At 39.3% G+C, this 19,412-nt stretch overlaps 2 protein-coding genes across 13 annotated transcripts in view; one reads left to right on the top strand and one right to left on the bottom strand.

Annotated features, from left to right (window-relative positions):
* AGFG1 (ArfGAP with FG repeats 1) overlaps window positions 1-4,576 on the top strand; it is a 37,844-nt gene extending 33,268 nt beyond the window's left edge. For 5 of the 10 annotated variants that reach the window (XM_087739487.1, XM_087739484.1, XM_087739477.1 and 2 more), the window contains 4 exons: window positions 1,180-1,227; window positions 2,603-2,761; window positions 3,378-3,469; window positions 3,843-4,576. In XM_087739487.1, the coding sequence (XP_087595613.1) occupies window positions 1,180-1,227; window positions 2,603-2,761; window positions 3,378-3,469; window positions 3,843-3,902 (359 nt within the window). In that variant the 3' untranslated portion in view covers window positions 3,903-4,576. The remainder of the gene's footprint in view (window positions 1-1,179; window positions 1,228-2,602; window positions 2,762-3,377; window positions 3,470-3,842) is intronic. The other 5 variants (XM_087739479.1, XM_087739486.1, XM_087739482.1 and 2 more) reach the window with 3 other exon arrangements.
* A 3,518-nt stretch (window positions 4,577-8,094) lies between these two features.
* LOC104016491 (thiamine transporter 2) lies at window positions 8,095-17,080 on the bottom strand. Of its 3 annotated transcripts, none has more exons than XM_087739571.1 (7): window positions 16,828-17,080; window positions 16,140-16,310; window positions 15,430-15,586; window positions 12,634-13,450; window positions 10,229-10,421; window positions 9,550-9,691; window positions 8,095-8,769 (listed from the first exon to the last, which is right to left on the bottom strand). In XM_087739571.1, exons 3-7 carry the CDS (start codon window positions 15,577-15,579, stop codon window positions 8,647-8,649), a joined length of 1,425 nt encoding a protein of 474 aa, XP_087595697.1. In that variant the 5' UTR covers window positions 15,580-15,586; window positions 16,140-16,310; window positions 16,828-17,080; the 3' UTR covers window positions 8,095-8,646. The 3 variants fall into 3 exon arrangements, with proteins under 3 accessions (XP_087595697.1, XP_087595700.1, XP_087595699.1); XM_087739574.1 differs by having other exon boundaries at window positions 8,095-8,735; XM_087739573.1 differs by lacking the exon at window positions 16,140-16,310.
* Between the last annotated feature and the right edge of the window lie 2,332 nt (window positions 17,081-19,412).

Raw genomic sequence — 19,412 nt, 5'->3', positions numbered from 1 at the left:
TATAACCTTGGCTTTGAAGCATGCTTCATTGCAGGTTGCCCTGAAATCAGGGATCTTGAAAGCCCTGCTGCTAAGCTGGTACACTTGGTTTTTTTCTTTATTTATTTCAAAGTCTTGAAAGCCCTCAAAACCAAAGAGCTGGGGCTAGAACCAGGAAAGACAAGGCTTTGGGGCTGTTAGCTCCTCACCAGTCCTCTTATTCAGTACATTGGTGGTGTCCTTTATTTTTCTCTTTTGTAACAGTAAAGCATATGTTTAAATATAATCTTTACACTCATGATTTACATTAATTTTCTGGGGGAGGATTCTGTAGAATCATAATTACACAGACAAAAACTTAATCACTTTTTAAAAAGCAAACTTGTACTTTTCTTTAAAATGCTGAACTTGGATTTAGATGACTGTTAGATTATGCTAATTTTCCTCTCCAAAGGCACTGCTAAATGTTGGCACTTCTATCTATTAAGCAGACCTCCACAGACTTAAATCTGCTGATGTATGCATTTTAACATTGAGTTGTGCGTTGCTCAAAGTTTTAGGTAGATTTAATTAAACTGATCAGGCTGAGTTAAAACTGAATTGATCAAATTCATGTCCTCTGCTAATTGTGATTATGAACTCTCAATTCTGTTTTCAGTCCCTTTTGATATATTATGCACTTAAACTTATTCAGCTATTTAATGCCCAAAATATCTTTTTCCTTATTTTAATCTCGTTCCTAATTGTGCTATTTCGGATCATCAAGAACTTGTAGCCACTTTAGCTAAATTTGTTTGAATATGGCAACTCTATCCTTCCGCCCTCTAAACTGCTCTCCTTGGCTTGCAGAGGTTCCAAACCTTTGGCAGCTATACTGATGTTATGTGCTAGGTAACAGAGATAATAAGTAAAGATAATATTCTACCCCTTTCAGTGTAAGGTGTAAACCTGTAGCTTGTCCTTTTATGCTTAAGCTTTCTTTCTGCATGAACTTTGCTATTTATTATATAGGAGATCTGTTTTGTAGCATTTGTTTCTAATGGTTTTCTTAGCTTAGTCTATTGCTACTCATGCTATGGACAAATTGTTTCGTACATATATGTGTGTATATTTTTATATATAGATATATAACTAAGAAATGACTGTTCAAGAGTGTATAAATGATTTGACATTGTCTGGTCTCTTTGTGGCTTCCATAAGGCCTCTCGGGAGCAATGCACTCTCACATATTTCCTCAGGCTCATTTTGGTAGGTGGCCACATTTGGTATCAAGTTTCTTGTGGCTAATTGTTCTTGCTTGTAAAAGCTTATTGATAGCTATCTGGTTCTCTGCAAGTAGAATTTCGGAAGACTTTCTGTGTTTTAAAATGGAGTGGGTGTGGGCAAAGGGAGAGAAGAGCATACATAGGCAACCTATTAAGCAACTAAAACAAAACCATTATTGATATCCTCTATGGTCACAATATAATGCTAACAAGTTGAGTGACTCTTGAAGTTTCTACCAACAGTAGCTTGATGCCTTTTGGGATATCCCAAGTCACTGCTCATTTTGTTGTGCTTTTGTTTGCTGTTTTAGCAAGTTTTCCTGTTGAATAGCTTCTCTGCTATCTGTAACTTGAGAACAATGTTAGTACATTAGTTTTGCGTGTACTTTGTCAGCAGTTTATGTATGTATAATGTCTTGCCCTTGAATACTTTTGGGGTAAATTTTTCAACTGATAATTAAGCTATATTCATTAAATATATTATTTTTTTTAACAGTTGAGCTTCCATAAAATCTAACTTGTAACATTTCAAAAGAGAAGTCCGGTCTGATGTTTAGCTAGAATAAAATGTGTGGTGTCTGTATTTGTACCAAAATAATTTCTATATGCTTCTCCTTTCAAGAATAACTCCCAAAAGACTGAATAATGGTTTTGTTACTACGTTTTTGCACTTGATGTGCTCCTGTTTATTTGATGAAGGCATGTGGAATAGCATATGAGCTGTGTGTTCTTTACTTGAAATGTTCAGCAGAGAATCAGATGAAAAGTTTGGGGTTTTTTTTGTTTTAAGTCTTATGTCAACAGTAAGAGCGTTTGCAATAGGAACTTTGTGTGCAAATAATGTGCATGGTGAAAATTTCCTTTAAAGTGACATTAAGGATGGGATGAAGAGAGAGGGGATGCATGTATCCCTTATGACTTTTGACTTCCTGTAATGCAGCTTAAAGTAGGAAGATCCTTTCATGCTTTTCTCAGAACGAGAAAAACAGAGGGGCTTATGCTGCCTGAAAGTGCTTGCTTCTGATGTGTACAGACTTCTACCAGAAGTCTCTGGGGGAGTTATATGATAACGTAGAAAACACAAAAAATAATTTCCTTTTCGGAAAGCATATCTGAATGTGCTAGATCTAGTAAATTTTAAATGATTGCATTAATTTTTAAAGTGCAAAAGTAAATTATGCACCTATTTGGTGGTGATCCAAGCTAACAAATCAGTTCAGTGGCTGTAGAAGTTGAACCTAATTTTTGTATGGTCACTGAGGCATTAGGAGACTTTTCTTAAGATGGCATTATAGTAATTTGTCTCATGAAAAAAGTAATTTCTTACAAATAATTGGATGTTATTTTTTGCCTACCAGCAGCAACATTTGGTACTGCATCCATGAGCATGCCTGCAGGATTTGGAACTCCTGCCTCCTACAGTCTTCCTACTAGTTTTAGTGGCAACTTCCAGCAGCCCACGTTCCCAACCCAGGCAGCTTTCCCTCAACAGACTGCTTTTGCTCAGCAGCCAAATGGTAGGTCTATATGTTTTAAATAATCTTGTTTAAATCAGAAACATGGAGAAAATGATCTGTCTGTAAGTTAACAATAACGGGTGTGTATTTATTTCTATATGAACTTGGTAATAATATTGATGAGGGTTTCCAACACTCTGTTTTGGCTCTGTAGTTGAGCTTTCTGACTTGGCTGTGTGCAGTGACATAACTGAAAGTTTACCATAATCCGATACTAAAATTATAAGTATTCCCAGGCTTAGAGGGCTTTTATGCAAGAAGGATTGTTTTGTCTTCATTTTTGGAGTGTCTGCAACAGATTATAACACTCTCTAACTTAATAGAACACAGGCAAGAGAAAATTGGAAAGTACTTTTTCCCTAAATTTAAATGATAAAATAATATTGAAAAAAGCGCATGTGTAGAAACTGGAAATTGATTAGTTCTGAACAGTTGAAAATAAAACAAACAAAGCTGAGCCATATTTTTTACATTTACATTACTGATAGTGTTTAAGTAGGTTCAGTCCTCCTGATTGTGCAGTCCAAGCTTCCACTTATTTTTGTGTGGGAGCTGCAGCAAAGAACTCTCTGAAGATAGTTTACTAGTATTAATATTTTTCACTTATCTTTCCAAGGAGCAGGTTTTGCTGCATTTGGACAAGCAAAGCCTGTAGTAACTCCTTTTGGACAAGTTGCAGCTGTTGGAGTATCTAGTAACCCTTTTATGGTAAGTGAGTTGTTGCATGATATTAATAACTTCTGTATGTCTGAAGAGGCATAATCTGTAACACTTAATTTAGAGACACACAAAGATTTTTTTTTTTTTCTTGCTTCAAATACGGGAAGGCAGCATATGAATCCTAAATGCAATTCATTATTATGATGACATGGCATTTGTAAGGCTGTTCAAATCAAAACAGAGGTACTTGTACACCATGGTCTTACAGTAGTGTAATTTCAGAGAACCACCAAAAAAAAAGACTGCAACATAAACCAGAAATACTTCCTAATAAGTTATTTTCTTTTTTATATATTCTGCATTTATGATTTACAATATGAAAAAAAAAATTAAATATTTGTCTTCTTTCATTTTCCCTCAGGCTGGTGCACCAACAGGACAATTTCCAACAGGAAGCTCATCAACCAATCCTTTCTTATAGCCTTATAGACACTTTACCCAAAAGAACTCTTATGTGGTCACATAACATCTCTGCGCCTCTTGCACTGTTGTCTTGTTTCACTGATATTAGCTTTAAACACAAAAGAAGTCTTTAAGAAGTAAAAATAAAAGCCTGCATTGTGTACCTTTAAAAAAATAAAAAATACACAAAACCCAAGAAAATCAACCACCCCACCAGGTAATAACGTGCAAAACAGAGGGCTGTGGTAACATCATTGAACCTGTGAACTGGCAGGTAAAAAGTAGCGGTATCATGTATATTAAAATTGGCTAATAAGTTATTGCAGATACCACATTCATTATGCTGCAGTACTGTACATATTTTTCTTAGAAAATAGCTATTTGTGCATATCAGTATTTGTAACTTTAACACATCGTTATGTGAAAAATGTTACTGGGAAATAGATCAGCCACTTTAAGGTGCTGTTGTATCTCTTGGAATGAATGAGCTACATCATTTTAACCATTGGTATTGGAAGTCATGAAGTTAAATTGAAGGTTTGTTCATTTCTCAAAATGTTTTCCTTTCCTAAGAGCTCTTCTATTTATACATGCCTAAATCTCTAATGTTAGAGGGATACCTGTCTGCATAATAAAGCTGATCATGTTTTGCTACAGTTTGCAGGTGAAAAAAATAAATATTAGAAAAACCAATTGTGTAGCATTATTTCTGTGCAGTAACATTTTATTGGGTTAAAATGTACATATTGTGAGTCTCATACACAGATGAGTTATCAAAAGCAATGTGCTTAAAGGTGAGTTAAGCTTAAAATTTTTGCATGCCTCACTTGGATATGTTTCTTTGTGTCCTTGTGATTAAGCTTGCTCTTCTAGCTCAAGTGAAGTGACCTATTGAACAGGAAAATGTTAAGTGAACTTAGATTATTTTGACAGAATAGGTGTGTAATGAAGGACACTGGAAGCACTGAGGAGTGTAGTTACTCAAGAAATGGTTAGCTGCAAAAGACATGTAATTATGGGTAGCTGATGGCAGTCTTTGAACAAGACTTAGTTGTGATCAGAACAGTATGTGTAACAGCAGGCCAAGGTACCACAGATGTAATAGCACTGTTTTTATTAAAAATTGATATATATTAGTAAGACCTTCTCTGAAATATTAAATTCATCAATTATTTTTTTATTTACGGGAATGTTTCCTCTCATACTAGAATGCAATTTGGGGGGGGAACTCTGGCTTGTCTAGTCTGTAATAGTAAGAAGGTTCGAGAAAAATATAACTCTTCATCAAAGTAGTTGGTGATGGTGTTTTAAATACAGACATAACTTTGCTTAAGTTCAATACTGGAACTAACCAAATAATGTAAATATATCATGAATACATAAACTGCAAGCTTAAAAAAAAAGTTTGACCTGCTGGAAAATAAAATTCTTAACAGCTTTCAAGATATAACAGGATCAGATTATGTCAGGTGATTTTTGAGAAAAGGACGTACAAGCCCATTTGAGACAAATGCGAAAATTCTTGAAGGTAAGACACTTCAGTTGTAATTGATTGCCTGTATGTTAGATCTGCTTATTTCTAGGGGAGCTGAAAGACTTGACCGCTGCTTGTGAAAACACTCTTATGCCAGTGCTTTTGACTTCTTTTGCCTGTCTGTGGGGTGGTAGTAAGTTCTGTATCTTACCTTTTTTTGAAGCTTTGGAGATCCCAAAGCAGGGGATAGGCAGCCTGTACAACAAGCTGCTTATAGTAGAATTTTTCGCTTAACTGTCTGGTTTTGTCCTGTTGGCACATTTGAAGTTAAAACAGACTTGAAGTCTGTCTTTTCCCTATGAGAAGTGCTGGCTAAAGTATGCTGTATGGTTTAATTCCCAAAATTCTCTGGGGAATTCACTAAACAAATCCCCAGCAATTGAGGGTTTCCAGGATGTTAGTGATGCCCTTGCTCTCACCAGTTGTTTTAGCATAGTATAAATAGGTGTAGTTGTTGACCATACCTGTTTTGGGATAGTAACACCTAAATGCAGTAGAGAGTGGGGAACTGCAAGGGTTCGGAAGGATTCGTGGAATGCTTAAATATGCTTATTGCAGGGAACTGGACCAAATCAACCAAACGTCTCCTCAATGAGAAGAGGAACAGCCTTGTGGAAGAACAATCCTGTGCTCCCTTCACCTAAATAAATGTAAATTAAGCTGTGGGCAAGGGCTAATGAGATCAGCATCTATTGAAATTGTTCTGGTCCAAATGAAGCTGATTACTTCTAAGAGATACATGCCTTGCATACTTAAATGAATTTCAGTATGCAAGGCATGTAGTTCTAAATTATGCTGCAAAAATAGTGGAATATCTTATTTTTCATAACTAGCTTGAATGCGGATAAAAAGTTGGCAACTTCTACTCTACGCAACCACATCTGTTTAGTGTATGTTCACTAATTTTAAGTTTGTCAAACTCCAGACAAGTGGCTGAAGATCTTGTATTGGGTCTCCTTTTATATTGAGCAGAAACTTGCACCGTAGCTGTTTTGTTGATTAGATTTTTAAATTAGCTATATTTACAAAATGAATTCTTCACCCATAATTAAATGCTTTGTCTTAGAAACCTCTACAGTTGTTCACGCAATTGCTCATGCAACTAGCACAGTTCCCAAAAAGCTAACTTCCACTAGCCTTCCAGTATCCCCTTCTGCTTTAGCACTAAAGCACTTCACTTGATAACTTTAGCCCTCTTATACAGAAATTAATTTGGAGACGTTCTAGATTAATACTCTTATTCCTAATATGTCAGCTCTTAACGTGTGTAAGAAGATGCTGTAGGAGGTACATCCTGAGTTCTACGAGGCAGATGCGATGCCCAGTTTCTGCAGTTCAAAGTTGTTTAATGGCTACAAACTCCCAAGCATGGTGTTCAAACAAATGCTGAGGCAAGAGATTAATTAGAAAAAGACCAAATTTAGTTGGAATTCCTGAAAGAGAACTATAAGTGTGATGCAAGTATTCTGCTCTCTTGAAGGGAAAATGTATTGAGACATAAAGGCAAGCTCATGCAGCTTTTAAAAGTATGTTTTTAAAGGAATTGATGATTTTTACTTTCTTGTGAGCTGAATTGGGGGAAATATTACTTCTGACTATTGGCAAATCTGTAAGTTGTGGTAAAGGAACACAAGGGAATTTGCTGCTGTCTGATATAGTTGACTCCAAGGTGGACATTATTGAACACAGTTGAAAGAACATTCCCTAATCAGTTTTAGTTATATATAAACTTTAAATATCTAAACTTTAAGTGGTGTTATTTAAGTAAGACTGCCTTGTATAGAAATTGAAGTGTCTCCCCATGGCTTAAAAATAAGAAGTTAGTTTAGGAGGTTTTTTGCTTCCAAAGATAAGTGTGTGGGGGTCATGGCAGTTGTCAGACATAATTAATGCATTTGCTTATCAAGACAGACAGTCAAAGGGGAAGTTAGTGTGTTGTATTCATACATCTTCAACAAAGTCGCAGTAAAGCTGCTGCTGCATCAGTAGCAGTTTATCTGTATATAATGACATGTTTTCCTTACAGTCCTGTAACTTCAGATTTCTGAGGAGCGCATTGTCTGCGTGGAATCTGAAATAACTGCATTTGGCCGCTTGTAAACTAAAGCAGCAGTATTGCTGTGCTATGTAGCATTGTAGTAATCCACCTTTGAACATACAGAAGTAGTGTCTTTTGGAAAAAAATCGTTTATTGCTATTTTGTTAACTTGCTTTAAAAATGCATGTCACAACCTCCAGTTGAAAAGGTCTTTAAGTTTTCAAAAGGTTTCGGTGGCAAGCTTTCCAACAGATCATTTTCCTGCTGTGGGGCAACTGCTTTTTTAGATTCCCTAGTGTCCTGGTTTAACCCCAGCCAGCAACTAAGCCCCACACAGCCGCTCGCCCACTCTCCCTGGTGGGATGGGGGAGAGAATCGGAAGAGTAAAAGTGAGAAAACTCATGGGTTGAGATAAAGACAGTTTAATGGGTAAAGCAAAAGCCGTGCACACACAAGCAAAGCAAAACAGGGAGTTCATTCACTGCTTCCCATCGGCAGGCAGGTGTTCAGCCACCTCCAGGGAAGCAGGGCTCCATCACATGCAACGGTTACTTGGGAAGACAAATGCCATCATTCCGAATGTCGTGTCCCGTCGTCCCCCCCCCCCCCCCCCCTTCCCCCAGCTTTACATGCTGAGCATGACGTCGTAAGGAACAGCCCTTTGGTCAGTTGGGGTCAGCTGTCCCAGCTGTGTCCCCTCCCAGCTTCTTGTGCACCCCCAGCCTCCTCGCTGGCAGGGTGGGGTGAGAGGCAGGAAAGGCCTTGACTCGGTGTAAGCCCTGCTCAGCAATAGTGAAAACATCCCTCTATTATTAACACTGTTTCCAGCACAAATCCAAAACATAGCCCCATGCTAGCTACTATGAAGAAAATTAGCTCTATCCCAGCCAAAACCAGCACACCTAGGAATGTTTGAAAGTCTTATGCCTATGACTAGATTGCCTTTAATTGAAATACTCAGTAGAAGTGAAAGTTCGAAGGTTGTGTTCTAGAAGTTCTTCTGTTGTAAGGTTCAGGTATGTGTATGCACTTGCTTGGTGTGCTTATTGAGCTCTTTATGCTGTAGGCTTATAAACACCCTGTTTCACCATTGACCAGTCTTGCTTCATTGAGCATTATTTCTCCTAATTCATTGTTCAGATGGTGCAGCCTTCTGCACTGTTGCTTGCCAGCCATTCCTTGTCTCCTTTGTTACTGATCAATGCTTTCACCAGCCGCGCTGGTATTTCTGCATTTGATGGAGATAATGGTGTATATGCTTCTGATCAGGAAAATTCCGGCTGTGAATGCAAAGTAGCTGCCATAAATGAGAAACTGGGAAATGGAGATGGGGAAGAAGGAGGAAGGAGAGTCAAAAACTGCTTTTGCTGTTAGGTAATAACTTAAGGGGTGTCCCTCCACTGCCGCCTTCCCTTCCCTGTCACCCATGCCCCAAAATGATCCCATCTTGAAAGGATTCAAGAAGTCTGGCTGCTTGACTTCATACTGTAGGAAGTCTGTGGTTGTAAAAGGGGGAGAGAATACTGCGTTATGTGCTTCATTTCCCCACCTCAGTAAGGGAGGAGGACAGCTGCCCTGCGCTTTCTGGCTCTTCTCTGAATAGATGAAAGCTAGAGATTTGGACCTCATTCAGTATGTAAGTTTAAATCTAGAAATTTAATGGGGAATTGTGAGATTAGTTAATTTTCAGAATTACAGTAACTTAAAGATGCATCCAATAAAACTCTAACTTAGTGTTACCCTAGTAATAGACCCGTAGATGGCCTTTCAGCTTGCTTCCTGCTTCTGTTTAGGGTATTTTGACAACAAACTCGTGAATAGTAAGCCTTTAAATAAAAAAGAACAAACCCACATGACTAATAGGTGGTGGTCTTTCCCTTCTGTTCTATGAAAATATTCTTAAAATTATTGCAGAAACGCAGGACTAGAGAACAAGTAGATTGTAGTAGCTACTGCCAGTTCAACCTGTTTTTCAAGTGAGTAACTGTCCTAAGTTCGCCCGTTACCTAATGTCTTCCCAAAGGCTAATCTTGGAGTAGGACACTTTTGGAGAAGAGTAGGGGAACTGAGAGCAGTGTGAGTAACGTAGCTTACCTGGGTGCTGATATCCAGTCCCAGACCTTTTGAATCTACTACAACCACAGTTAAAATTGTCTGAATCACCAGTGCAACAAAATTGTTGAAGCCAAACATCAAAGCATAACGTTCCATGCTGAGATTGACGGCAATCTGAAACCTGAAAATGAATGTACAGGTTAACTAAACTATGGAGAACATGGATGCTTGCAATTTACTTATGGGAGGAAGTTTGGGAACAATTTAATGTGCACAGTGGATCCTTCACAGGATAAAGCCTCTTCAATATTGGTTATGAAGCCTTAACAGCTTCATTTTGGCAGAAATACCTTCTTTTTCTGGCTTTGGCACTTCTGTGTGTCCTACTTATCTTTTACTTATTTGAGTGGTTATTTCTGCTAAATAAAGACCTGTGTATGTTCATTTGATCATTTGAAGAATACTTGTACACAGATCATTGAACAGCTAAATGCAGAATAAGGTAGTTTCTGACTTGGAGTAGCCAATTGTAATGGTTAGGTCATATAATTTTAAGTGTATTTTTATTATATAAGCTAGAAATAATATGTGCCGCTATCATGACCTATTTAAAAATCTTATTTCTAAGGAAACTTTCAGTAAAATTTTGATGATTTTAAAAATGTGACACTTACTGATTTAAATCAATTTAATTACAACAGTTGTGTATTATACTTACGTTGCTATTGTTATAAGGAGCATATAGCATGCTTTAAACACAAGGTAACCAGCATAACATGCCCAGATGTTGTCAGTAAAGCGCATGAGAAACAGAGAACCAGCATCCATTGCAGAGAAAATTCCCAAAGCCAGTTCTCCAGAAAGATCCCAGTTTACTTTGACATATCCAACTGCCATGGATGTTGCCGAACCTAAAAATTTAAAAGTAATAATTTAAAACTCTGAAACATTATCATTCTTCTAGAGCCATTGCATAACTGTGTAAATGGATCATGCCAGGAGCTCTTGAGACTGTTACAGCCACAATGGGCTTTGAAAATAGTGTGGCTAATGTTTTCTGTTAGTGGTGTGGGAGTCTTCTGTTTGTTTGGGTTTTTTTTTCCCTTGCTTACAGAGCCTTTACAGACTGAAGTACTCTTAGAAAGCGCCTCGTGCCTAAGGCCGGAGGCAGCAGCGTACAGTCTATTGTTGTTACTCTGTTTTTTGACGACTGTGAGCAAAGCGAAGAACAATTCCACCAAGCATTTTCTGTCAAAATATGCATAATGGAGTTTAATTCCTTCACATAAAGATCTTTTATGAAATGAAAAATCTGTTGTGCTCCTTCATGCTTCTGTTTGGTTTGTTTTTTTTTTATAAAAGCATCTTTTTCAGTTTCTGGTGAAAAATCTTATGAACTGCATTTGTCAATGCCTTATTGACCATCACATATAGTAAAAGCCCTTACTTGAGCGTAATATGGTATAACATACTCCAGTGCACCTCTTTTTTTTTTTTTTTTCTTATTTCTGCAATAATGATGAGGTTTACTTTTCTCCTCATCTCAATCCTGGAGAAATACTGTCTACTGCTGTAAGAAGGTTATCCAGCTATGGGTTTTTTTTAATGCTCCTTTAGCACAGAGGCTCCTTTACGAAAGCTCTTTGACACACAATATGCTGAGGTTAGTAGCTCAAATATGAAGAGAAGTCTGGTCCAGGCAGGTTATAGAGTGAGTTATCAGAGTCCAGAGAGTACCAGTTGCTCAGGTGTTTTCAGGCAGGCTAGCACACTAGTGCAAAATTGAACTTCATTTGCTGGTTGTATGTGCTCTTCATCAGAATTCAAAAAGCCATAGAAGGCCTACTCCTTTGGTCCACCACTGCTCTAACCAGAGGTTCCTCGTACTGTGAGTGCTTTCTGTCCTCTGAAATAGTATGAAGTGCCAGAGGGTGTAAAAGCAAGAAAACCCTTGGGCATACTGCTCAAACCGGTAGTCTGAGAAGTTTTGGGGTAGCTTCGCTAAAATGCAGTTTCATGCTTGTTGCAGGGGGAAGAGTAAATTGGGAGTTCACAGTAGAAAGGTGAGATAAAGCTCCTGGTAGAAAGGAGGAGACATAGCTGTGTAAATGTGAGCTTAAAAATGAGGCTCCATTGGTACCGCACAGCTATTTAAATGAAGAAGTTGCACTTTACCCATATGCCTTCTGTTCTGTGGCCAAAGAGGAATGTCATTTGGATGGACCAAGTAACTGTAACGAGAATCAGAATGGCTGAGGGTGGAAGACCTATGGAGATCGCCTAGCCCTGCTAAAAGCAGGGTCAACTAGAGCAAGCTGCTCAGGCTGGTGTCCAGGTTTTGAACATCTCCAGGAATGGAGAGTCCACACCACTGGCCAACCTGTTCCAGTGTTAAATCACCCTTACAATAAAGATGTTCTTGTATGTTTAAGTGGACCTTTGTTTAAATTTGTGCCCGTTGCCTCTTGTCCTGTCACTGGGCACCACTGGGAAGAGTCTGGCTCTGTCCTCTTTACTCCTCCCCTTCAAGTATTTATGCACTCTAATAAGAGCCTTTGTTTTCTCAAGGTTGAGCAATTACAGTGCTCTCAGCCTTGCCTTGTGTGTCACATCCAGAGGCAAACTCATGGATCAGGATACAGATGCAGTCACAGAGTATTTGTTCAGGAGCACTCATCCTGAAATTATCTTTAATCCACTGTCTAAACAGACCGTCTAGAGCAGTGTATCTGTTAATATGCTGCTTTTAAATTTTTAAACCACCTAGCTTAAGGTGTATTTGAGGGAGGAACAGGCAAGCTGTCATTGCACAGGGTTTTTTAACTGCTTACTTGGGGTTAAAACATGGTCTAAACAGAGCTGTGAACTTCAAACGCTTTGCTGGAATGAGGCTCCCCTATGAAGGAAAACCTTATATCTATATATTTTTTTAAGATTATTTTTGAAGACCACACTCAAAGTTGTACAGTAAAAACATGCTTTGCACGCTATTTTGGGGGTGTTATATGTTGGAGGCTGTTGCTGTTGACCTTGGAAAAAACCAGAAAGGCACCAAAGACGTGGCTGAAGAATGCCATCAGCACAGGATGGGTTAGAAGTAGTTGCTAATGAGCTTTTACTTACCTAAAAAAGTTGCTATTGCTTCAACAGCTCCATTGTACACTGCAGAGCTGTGAGAGGGGGCTCTGAAGTCCCACAGCACTTGGATATAATTCAGAACCTGGTTAAAGCCTGCTGTAGCCAGAGCCCACCACAGGGACCAGTAGAGAAGTTTCCTAGAGCTGTAGCAGTCCCTCAGGTCCTTGCTCAGCTGCACCAGCACTCTGAGCACATGATTCTGGGGCTTGGCATTATCAGCCTGCTGCTCAGGTGTTGGTCCCCTGTCAGCAGACACAGAGCCCTTGTCCTCTTGGCCGCTCGATGGCCTGTCGGAGTCGCCTGTAGCCACAGCTTTATCTGGTCCTGGGAGAGTTTCTGAGACATCCTTCCTGTGGAAGAACATACTCTTTTGAGGCATCGGGAGGAAAAACGAACACACGAATGCCAGGGACACGGAAGCCAAAGTAATGGCATTGAGGTGAAAGTAGGATACATCTGCTAAGGAAACCAGCAGCTGTCCCAGCACAGCGGCAAGGGTGGCTGCAACAAGAGTGATACTTCTGCAATAGCTCGTCACTCGCTGATAGTGATCGGTGCTGACGACGCTGTAGATGTAGGCGTAGTAGGCGACCTCGGTGGCTGTCACCATCCCGTAGAAGAATTCCACCACCTGCATGGCCACCACTCCGTGTGCAAAGAGGAGCAAGAGCCACGTGATGATGAAGCTGATGCCCTGGAGGAGGAGGACGGGCTTGTAGCGTAGGTAGTCTGTAATCAGGAAGACTGGGAAAAGGAGTGCAAGGTAGGAGTATGTCCAAACCGGGAAAATCTGGTTGGTAACCTAGAAGGGAATAAAACAGGAAATATTTTTTTTTAAATACATTTGAAATGTTGGTTTTAATGGTTGGACAATGATATTGAAGGAACATAGTTGTGGTGACAGGAAACATTGAGTTGCGTGAATTGTGCAGACTTAAACTGTCTTAAATTACAAAACTGTACGTGCACTCCTTAAGAGGCACAGATAGTGATACTAGGCTCCTCTACTTAAACAGGTAGATTGGCTTAAAAAATAATTCTAGTAAAGGCCTATGAATAAGGCAGATTTTGATGTGCAGCTGTTCAAAGTGGTTATAACCATTTGTGTCAAAGCCTGTCTAGCGTCAAATTCTGTTCTCCACAGTAGCTGAAAATGAATGCCTATTTAGTTTTAACTTCTGCATGAGTCATTGTGTACCTTTGGTCACCTGTTTCCTTTGTTAGAATTAGAAAAAAATGCATATGCTTCTTATGATGGGGGAACTGGAACTGCATATAGTGAGTGTGTAGCTGTTACTATGCTATCTTCACCTTCTATGTTTTCTTCAAAATCAATGTGTAAGAAGTAAGCAAGTCTTTGATGGAACAGTATTTCAGTAAGTTTCAGTTGGCCTTCAATGCATAGATGCTGTGAAAAGAAATTCTTTCTCTTTTTCTAAAACTGATCTGCATTCAGGTTGGAAGGTGCTGTTTACTGTCACCACTGAAGCTCAGTGCTTGACTACAGCTGCAGCAGGGGTATCCCCTTCTTTTAGATACCGTCACAGACAAAGTTCACTTCGTGATGTGCAAGTTGCCTGCTTTGGGGAGGTCTTATCCAGTAACTGCTGGATCTGCTAGGGTATCCATTCATGATCTGTTCTCTGCTTAAGCAATTAGACTAGAAAGGAATTGTTTCAAATGCTGGGGGAACAATAGTAGCTGGTTATCTTTTTTCTTCTGAACTGGTACTGGAGTGAGTTGCATGGTGAGCAGCAGGTTCACTATACTTTTCTGGGTGACTTTTGTTTCTCTGAACTTTAATTAGAATTTTTAAGTGTTTGACCGAAACTTACGGAATTAGCTCACCAGAGGTGAATTTGGCTGAAAGAGCCAGTATCTGTACTACACTTATTTTTGAGTTAAGGATTCTTGTTGAAATCAGAATTAAGGCATTCTATCATTCTTTTTGTGTATTTCATGTAAGAGAGAAGATTTCCCTTTGTGGTTTTTTTAAAAAAAGGCAGGGGGGGAGCCCCCAACAGCCCAAACCGTGAATACCTTTTTTTGGAAGAAACCTTGGATTCAGACTATGCTAGCAGATTCTGCCTTAAGGGTTGCTACTGCACATCAGGAATGACTGTTCTTTGTATTAGCTGTATGTGGGTGTACCAAGCCTCTGTTTTCTAATTACACCATTAGCTCCATGAGTCAGCCACTTGTTAACTATGTCCCCTTTTGTTGGGAAGTGTATTCCTGAAGCAGCCAGTGCTGAACAGAAGAGCAGAGCAAGGAAACTTGCAGTGCATGCTTTTGTCAAAAAAAATATTGGTTTTGTATGTGAATCTGACCTCCAGAGGGCAATGAATGCATAAAACAACCTTGTAATGTAGGTAATAATCTAACAGCTCTTAAGGGGAAGTCTGCTTGGTTTTCTTACGATTTGCAATCACTACATCACTGTCAGTGTAATCAATTCCACAATAAATATAAATAAATCTTAGTGTTGCTTCCCCTCTGGGGTTCTAGGTGAGGAGAGGAACGAGCTAACTTGATTTTGCTGAAAGTACCCATTTCTTAAACAACGACTAAAGTGGTTTCAGAGTCCTAAGAATGTAGGGACTTCAAAGTTTTGACCTTCTGCAAAAGAGGTGAGTCCTTACTCTTCCAGAAGCATCTTAAATATGAGTCTCTAGATAAAATATACCTCTATTATTGAACTCTTCATCTCCCCTTCAGTTATTGCTGTAAGACTCAATGATTTAAGCATTCTAATTATTACTTAAGAGAATAGTTACATACTTCTTCAATCGTTAGGTTTTTGTCTGGTCCGGTTAGATAAGGAGTGAGAAAAGATTCTGACGGCCTCATTGCAGAGAAAAATCCATTCGCACAGATGATCAGCGTGGGATAAATCCAGCTGCGGCCTACCGCTCCCTTCCAGCAATCCATAGTCTACCTAAAAAAAAGGTAGTGAAGAAATGAGCACACAAGGAATTTATAAAGATGCTCTTAACAGCTGGTAAAAATTCATTTGTAAGTTTACTTTTTAACTAACCCTACTTCAGCTGATGTTTCTTTCACTAAACCTGCCAGCGATCACAGATGCTGCTTGTAAATGAACAACTTAGATCATGGTGCATTGGTGGTGGTAAACTCCAGTCTCTGTATCATCTGTCAAAGGTTGTTCTTAATGACATACTTAGAATTGATTGGATGCATTATTGTAGTGGAAGAATAAAGTTCCATTACAGTCTCACTGCCGAATAAATGAGTGGGCAATCTGTGAGATTAAAGCTCATTCTCAGCATGCTTACGGAGGCTTTTTGCTGTTGACTTGCAGCCTGAGAGCCAATTGGAACAATAAAAGTGCAAGCCTTCTTGTAGACAATAAAAGCCACCAGCCATTGTGAGCTCGGTTTCTTCAAAATACTTTAATACTCATCATATTTCTTGCACTCCAGTCATTTGAGTGGGTAAATAAAGATGCAGAAACTCTCTGCTCATGGTACCTGCTCAGACTTAGAAAAGAGGAATCTTGACTTCACTTTTGAAAGTGATCAAAAGGAAAAGAATGGGACTTGTTTCTTCAGTGTAGCTGGCAGCAAAACGAAGTCTAGAGAGATTTGGGGTTTTAAAGCTTATTTTCCTTGTTTTGCTTTAGAAAGTCAATTCTGCTGTTCCTGGAAAACAAGTGAAACAAGAATGTTCTGAAACCATAAAAGAATGAAAGCAAAGCACTGACTAATGTTTAATCAAGCTGTTACAAGCTATTTCTTTTAAATTGTTGAATTCCATTTTATAGCAGGCAATTTATCAAAAGTGCTTCTACTTGCACTGTGAAATTATATTTATTAAAATTTAGCACAAATAGTATGTTATTAAGGTAGTATTTCTATGACCTCAGAGGAAGGTTACAAAAACCAACCCTAACCTTAAAACTTGATTTCAAATGATTGCCTCTGACTATCATCTTACTCTTACAAATCATTGTATCTATATATAAAAAATAGCCTGTATTATCCTTAATCCTTTATATCTGCTTTAAAATCCTTTGATATCTGTTATCTTTTAAAAACAGAAATATATTAAACCCTGGACTGATCAATGACATCAGCATAAATCTTGCATCCCTTCCAAATGCACTGAGCAAGTCAGTGGCCGGCACACTTCCAAATAACTCCGAAGGTAATAAATTACCTGTCAAAGCTGTGGCTGTGGAGCATTTGCTGTGGATTCATGTGCAGTTTCCTCCTAGGATGATTTTCTGTCTTGTAGAAGTCAGAAACCACCCTTTAGGATTGGAGGCAGTAAGAAATTTCTATGTCTTTCTGTTTCCTAAAAGTTCTTTCTGAACTTGATAAAATGTTAAGAGAATTGAAATAATAATAATTCATCACAAATCTTCTTGCTTGCAGAATTTGTCCATGAAGATTGCAAGGGAAGCTTTCTCCTTCACAGGTTTTGTAAGCAAACTGAGTTCTAATTTTCAGGTAAAGCTTTAAGACTCGCAGTAGCTAATGATTAATCAAAACTGATGTGGCAAGAAAGCAATTACTTCATCGCATTTTTGTGTTAATAAATACCTTTAAAAGCTCTGGTCTCTGATTCATGGCTGAGACACAGCACCCATTTTACAGTCTGGGCTGCCACTGACCCTCCCCTGCACACAGCGCAGCGGCCTCTGGGCTCACGGGGTCTCGGCTGACTGTCCCGGCTTTGCTGGGGGTGCAGGGAGGTAGGACATCGAATACCATGTACTACTAGTTGGCCAGGAATTACTTCTATATAAGAACCAATCTGTCACTTAAGGGCAAACAGACAAGAAGGTAAGAAGTTTCTCAATCTAGCTTCTAAGCTAAAAAATCAAAACAGAACTGCTTCAGAGAAATGCTGCTGCTTTGCTTTCCTTCACCCGATTTTTTCAGACTGGACTCTCTATGTCTTCCAGGGCTCATCAGAGGAGGGAGTTGTCCCTGAAGCCTGTTAGGGGGATGCGTGCTGACACTGGGAGCAAACGCTGTGGCCCTGGCAGGAGGGGCCCCGCGTGCTACCCAGAGCAGCTCTGTCAGCTGGACAGAGCCTGGTCTTTTTCCACAGGTATGGAAACTTCTTGCACCGCTTCTAGTGTGTAGTGCAACCAGGCAGGCAAGTGTTCAGAGAAGCCAGGCTTGCCTCTGCCTCTGTGTTTCATTCTCTTTCTTTACTAATGGTTTCTGAGAAAGGAAAAGGACCGTGGGGAAGGTGCTGCTGGGTAGGTCTGCTGGCCTGCTGAAAGGTGGCTGCTGACTAGCATTTCTCTGGTAACCCATGCAGTGCTTGGTTTAATACCTGCTTGCTTTGAATACAAAGATACAATTTGTTTGCTGCTTTGTTGGCCAGAACTGGCCTTATCAGCTTGCTGCACTGTACCTTCATGAAAGACTTGTGCCCAAAACCACTAATGTTTCAAAGGTAGTTAGTGTTGTATTTAGAGGGGGTTGTAGCTACAGGGAGCAATGTGCTCAGCTCTGGATTTTCATATTTATGTGGAATCCTTTAGCATGCTGGGAGAAAGATAAGCACTTAATACTAAAAGCTGCAAGAAATGGATTTGTTCTGTTTCCTTTTCCTGCAGAACTAGAGAGCCTGTGGTTCCAGCCTTGCTCGTAACCTGCTAAGCCTCAACTATCTCCTCTCCAAAGAGTGTGTGCGTATGTAGATGAACACACAGGTAGATGTGTGCATCTTACTGTTTTGGATGAAATCTCTAACTGATTGCTGGGTTAATACCAATTTGCAGCTGAAAACCCAGGGTAACGTAAGGCCTTACCTTTCCCTTGCTGTTGTTTCCACCTCCAATGTGTCATGTCCTTCCTAACGCTCCTAAGAGCTGCCCTCTTCCTTCCCTATTCCTCCCCTTCCCCAAATGCTCCCCCCAACTCCCAACCTCAGAATCTTTCTTTCGGAAATTTGAGGAATAGATTATGTTGGTTTTTTTGTTTGGTTTTTTTTTTTAAGTCTTATCTGTTTTCTGAAGATAGTATTCTCTACAGGTGCAAACCAAATATATTGTGTCTGCTTGGTTCCTTTGCTCCTTCGTGATATCCCATATACATGGAAGGCAGTGAGTTCTGACCAGTTCAGAATGGAAGAATTTTTATGGTTATTTCTACCCGTTTTTCTAGCTCCTTTCTTGCAGCTTGCTATTACCACTATTTTTGTAATAATAACAAAAAGTTTCATGTTGTTGATTCTTTTCCTCTTGTCAGATGCTACATAGAGAGAACTATTTGTTAACTTTCTGTACCAAAGACAGTTTGAGTGCAGCTGGAAATACCAAGTTCCTCTTTTTCATTTAAACACAAACTCTAGTTAGCTTCTGCTCCAGGACTGGCACCTAGTTCTTTAACTAAATGCCTCAAAAGAAGATTCCTACTCACAAGGAAAAGAGAAAGAAAATAGTCCTTGCTCTACTGGACTTTGTCCCCATTTCTTTAGGCAGGAATATCATGCCTTCAGTTCTGCAGTAATAAAAGATACTTACTGCTTAGTGGAGACTAAGTACATCTCCTGCTTTTATAGCTGCACAGGTTAAGCTGTTCTGCTTAGAGCAGTTTGCAACAGAGAATGACCACACAATGCACAATAGTAAAAAAAAAAAGCCCCCCAAAATTAGCTGGGTTCATTTAGTCAAATTCTACTGATTCTTCTTATGACTTGAAGCAAATTGCTTCTCTCATCTCTGGGCAGTTTGTCTAGTTGCAGTGTGTGACAATTGTATGAAAAGCACATATGTCTGTACA

This window comes from Nipponia nippon, unplaced genomic scaffold, assembly GCF_047370975.1.
Source record: "Nipponia nippon isolate SJK-2023a ecotype South Korea unplaced genomic scaffold, ASM4737097v1 scaffold_7, whole genome shotgun sequence".
NCBI classification, from domain to species: Eukaryota; Metazoa; Chordata; class Aves; order Pelecaniformes; family Threskiornithidae; genus Nipponia; species Nipponia nippon.
Note: the sequence above shows the minus strand (reverse complement) of the source record. Positions and strands in the feature narration are given on the sequence as shown.